At 35.3% G+C, this 4368-nt stretch overlaps 1 protein-coding gene across 1 annotated transcript; it reads right to left on the minus strand.

Annotated features, from left to right (window-relative positions):
• LOC109834656 (homeobox-leucine zipper protein HOX11-like) lies at window positions 2923–3999 on the minus strand. The gene is made up of 3 exons (XM_020402685.1): window positions 3739–3999; window positions 3559–3638; window positions 2923–3070 (listed from the first exon to the last, which is right to left on the minus strand). Exons 1-3 carry the CDS (start codon window positions 3997–3999, stop codon window positions 2923–2925), a joined length of 489 nt encoding a protein of 162 aa, XP_020258274.1.

Here is a 4368-nt window from a genome sequence, read left to right on the forward strand (position 1 = left end):
TTTTGTTTCCTAATCTAATTTGACTCTAAAATTGAATTTATTTTCTAATCTATATTTCCTAATCTAAATAGACTCCAACTCAGATTAAGCGTCCTACATCAGTCTCCCCTTGTTGAAAGAAGCTCGACCTCGAGCTTTTATTTGTTAGAATAGTAGCTTCATTGATAAATAATTTTCTTCTCTTGCAATGATCTGCATCTGCCTTATATTTAGCGTTGATTTTCTCCATATGTTGTTTTGTCTCCTCTGCTAGGGCTTCTTCTGTATAAAACTCATATATGAATCTTTTCCATGACATGTGTATGTAATTGGCAACATGTAGCTCTGTAGTTGGCATGAAAAACTCTTCTAAATATATTCCATGTTGCTTCCTATATTCTAGTGTCGGCGGCATGAAAAACTCTTCTAAATATATTCCATGTTGCTTCCTATATTCTAGTGTCGGCGGTATCATCTCATTATTGTTGAAATTATTGATGATCATTGCTTCCAAAAAAGAATTTTCTCCCTCATACTTCATACATAATTCTTTCATCTTCTTTGCCTCGAGCCCTCCACCAAGAAATTCACACATACCATCAATTATCTCACTCTCTATTTTATCCTTCTCCTATATCGGGACAACATCAATATGTTGAATATCACTCTCAACCACTTTAAGAATATCATGCATATTATCCATCTTCACTATCATATCACCATCATGCATTTCATGCATATCGAGTGTTTGCACCTTAGGAGGAATTTCGGTAGAGGCATGTTCTTCTTTTTCAGTTACAACCAAGTCACAGACCTCTTCAGATTGCTTCAAGTTTTCTGTTAAAGCATTGTTGTTTGTCACCAATAGTTCCTTCTTCTCAATAGTCTTTATCTTATATGGCTCCTTTTCTGTAAGAGGCTTGAGCATAATTCGTCGTCCATCTTTCTTGAAGATATAAACATTGTCTCTGCTCTTATGAGTAGCTCCATTATTGAATTGTCATGGCCTACCTAAAAGCATATGACAAGTATCCATCTCGACAACATCACACAAAACTTCATTAAAATAAGTTCGACCAATAGAAAAAGATACCCAACACACTTTATCGTTCTGCACATCATTGCCCTTGTGAATCCAGTCGATCTTAACAAGAGGTGGGCGTTTCTATGTCTTCAAACCTAACTTATTCACCATACGCCGAGAGACAAGATTCCTTCCACTGTGACTATCAATAATAACATTACAAATCTTCTGCATCACGGTACATCTCGTACGAAAGATATTATGCTCTCAATAATAACATTACAAATCTTCTGCATCACGGTACATCTCGTACGAAAGATATTATGCTCTGGAGGTGGTTCTTCTTTCTTTATTACTTCTTCACTGGCTCTGGAGGTGGTTCTTCTTTCTTTATTACTTCTTCACTGCTCTTCCCAACTCTTATGTCTTGCTTAAAATCATTGTCGTTGTTCAATTTAACATATGGAGTCGGATCACGTCGTTGGCGACCATCAACGTGGTTTTGAACTCCTACCATGTTCAGACGCTCCACTGCCAATGCAAGTCGCTCTACGGCAGTCTTCATCTGATTAACACCGGTCTTCAGCACGTCGAACTCAGTTCGAGAAATAGGGGCTTCATCACCTACCATCGGATCGGAGGAACAAGGCTCTGATACCAATTGACGCAGCGCGGAAGGATCGGAGGAACAAGGCTCTGATACCAATTGACGCAGCGCGGAAGTTGTAACCTCGGAATCCACCAAGGATGTTCTCTGAATCCACAAAGAACGATCTTCGAATCTACGAAGAGCTTCGAATCCACGAAGAAATATTGAGGAAAAACGAAATTTTATTAATCAAAAGTTATTCTCCTTTGGGGTTACATGACTCAAGAAATATTGAGGAAAAACGAAATTTTATTAATCAAAAGTTATTCTCCTTTGGGGTTACATGACTCTTCTTAAATAGAAAAACAAATAAGACTCCTAATAAGACTAGAATTACAAAAATAGAAAGTATCAAATAAGACTCCTAGTAAGACTAGAATTACAAAAAAAAGAAAGTATCAAATTCTATCCTAAAAAGACTCCTTATAATAGAGGAAACAAATCATGAATCAAAATTGATTTTGTTTCCTAATCTAATTTGACTCTAAAGTTGAATTTATTTTCTAATCTATATTTCCTAATCTAAATAGACTCCAACTCAGATTAAGCGTCCTACATCAATCCCCTTCTTTCCCCGTGGACGTATGCAACTTGCCGAACCACGTTAAAATCAGTTGTTTGTGTTTGTGGCATTATTTTGATTTGTTTGGCCTTCTCTCGTCGTTTGTTTTGGTTCCTCGAAGCACAACGATTGGTGGCTTCCGTGCACAACAGAATGTACATCCACATAGTACTAATGCTATGTTAACTTCCTACCAAATTTTTTCCAATTTAGAGGGATTTAATATTGAGATACCATATCATCCCCTTTAACATGATAACCAAACAAAGTAAAATACAGAAAGTTGACGTGGACCCTACAATTCCACTTTTCCTATATAAAGTTTGCAACCGAACAGATCCTAAGTAGAGCTGAATTACTTATACTATCTATTAATCTATTATCAATAAGAAATGTTATACAATTTTGTTAAAATAAGTATCATTTAATCATGATATTAATACATGAGAAAAGATTTCATATGGATGTGTCAAATTCAAGATTGTTACACAAGTTAAAGATTTGAGGGAATTATAGGTATAAATGTTTATTTTGCGAGAAGAAATATAGATGTAATATATTAATTACTTTATTTATAAAGCGTGCATGTAGCTTTCCCATCCTGATATAGTGATATTATTTACATAGATTAAGCAATAGAGGCTCTCAAGAGAGTAGTGCATAAATTCAATAAACTTTTGCTAGTTGTATGTTAAATATATTTTATCTTTACTCCTCTTGCGTATTTTTTTGCCAACACTTCACTAACATCAGTAATTCCAGCATCTCTCTCTTTAGCCTCTGATTCTCTTCAGTAAGGCTCTCACATAATTTTTTCAGATACTCGCGCTCCATCTTCATCTGCTTAAACTTAGTCCTGCAATAATAGAAATGTTGAATATATATTTATTTTTTTGAAGGATACACACAAGCTCACACACATATATGAAAACTTACATTTATGAGGCCCGTGATAAGTTTACTTTCGTTATGTTTATTTACTTTTGTTTAATCATTGATTATAAAAATATATAACCGGTTAATTCTGGTTCTTGGTAGTTGTCATGTTGTAAAATTATTAAAAAAGACTATTTAATAAGAACAATACAAAATTAGACTGATTTTAGTACATCATGAATTGTCTCTCCATGAATTACGTAGGGCAATACAAAAGGTTTTAAAGATTCATGAATTGACCCAGAAACTATGTATATATCTTTTCGTGCACCGTTGATCAGATGAGCAAAAGTCCGAAGGATAATTTTTTGACATGCATAATCCTCACAATAGTGAGTGCTTGCTAACTTCATAAATTCTAAGACAAACATAATCAAGATAAAACTCAATCAAACGCATGCTAAATACCTCGATCTTCTATTTTGAAACCAAACTTCCACTTGACGTGGGCTCAAATTGAGCTCCTCTGCTAGTTCTAACTTCTCATCCTATCAAAAAATATAAGAATATATTTAACAAATAATTAATCAAGTTTGGGCATCAATACAATGATTGAACTGATACATAATCATAGGCTTTTGAGAGAACCTGAGTGAGAGTAGCATGGGCTCTGTATGCGTTTTCAAGAAATTCAGATTGCTCTGTGCTCAACCTAAGCTTTTTCCGAATTGATACGGGCTTGTTTTCTTCTCCTCCTCCTCCTTTGATTGACGGTTTTCTCTCTTTTTGATCTACTTCTTTGAAATTAATTTGGAGTGAAGAAATTTGCTCCGAGTTTCTCTTCGAGGTGGGCTCCCTCCCAATTCCAAGACAAAGTTCAGTATTGCAATACTCTTCTTCTATTTCCATCTCTCTAGGAGTCTAGGGTGCGAATGCGGAGGAGATGAGAAAATTTGCAAGGCCTAGTGAGGCTTTAAATACTTAATCGCATTTGATGAATGGAAAATTAAAGGTACGGAAGAGGTACAATTAAGGTTGATCGCTTATAGAGTAAGCTAGTGTGTATTTAAAAATGTTGAACATATGGTTTTGATTTTCTGAGATGATCTAGGGTTATTCTTTTAGCTTATTGTACTAATTGGACTAGGTATAGTATACAGGCCAGTTGCAAAAACACAGTACTTAAACCATGTCACCAGGATGATGTCCGCATAACGTAAACGTGCGCATTGCAACGACTCTTGGGTCTGTTAGCCAAATAGAAAAGAGCTGGTCTCA

The sequence above is a fragment of the Asparagus officinalis genome, chromosome 3, assembly GCF_001876935.1.
Source record: "Asparagus officinalis chromosome 3, Aspof.V1, whole genome shotgun sequence".
In the NCBI taxonomy this organism is placed as follows: Eukaryota; Viridiplantae; Streptophyta; class Magnoliopsida; order Asparagales; family Asparagaceae; genus Asparagus; species Asparagus officinalis.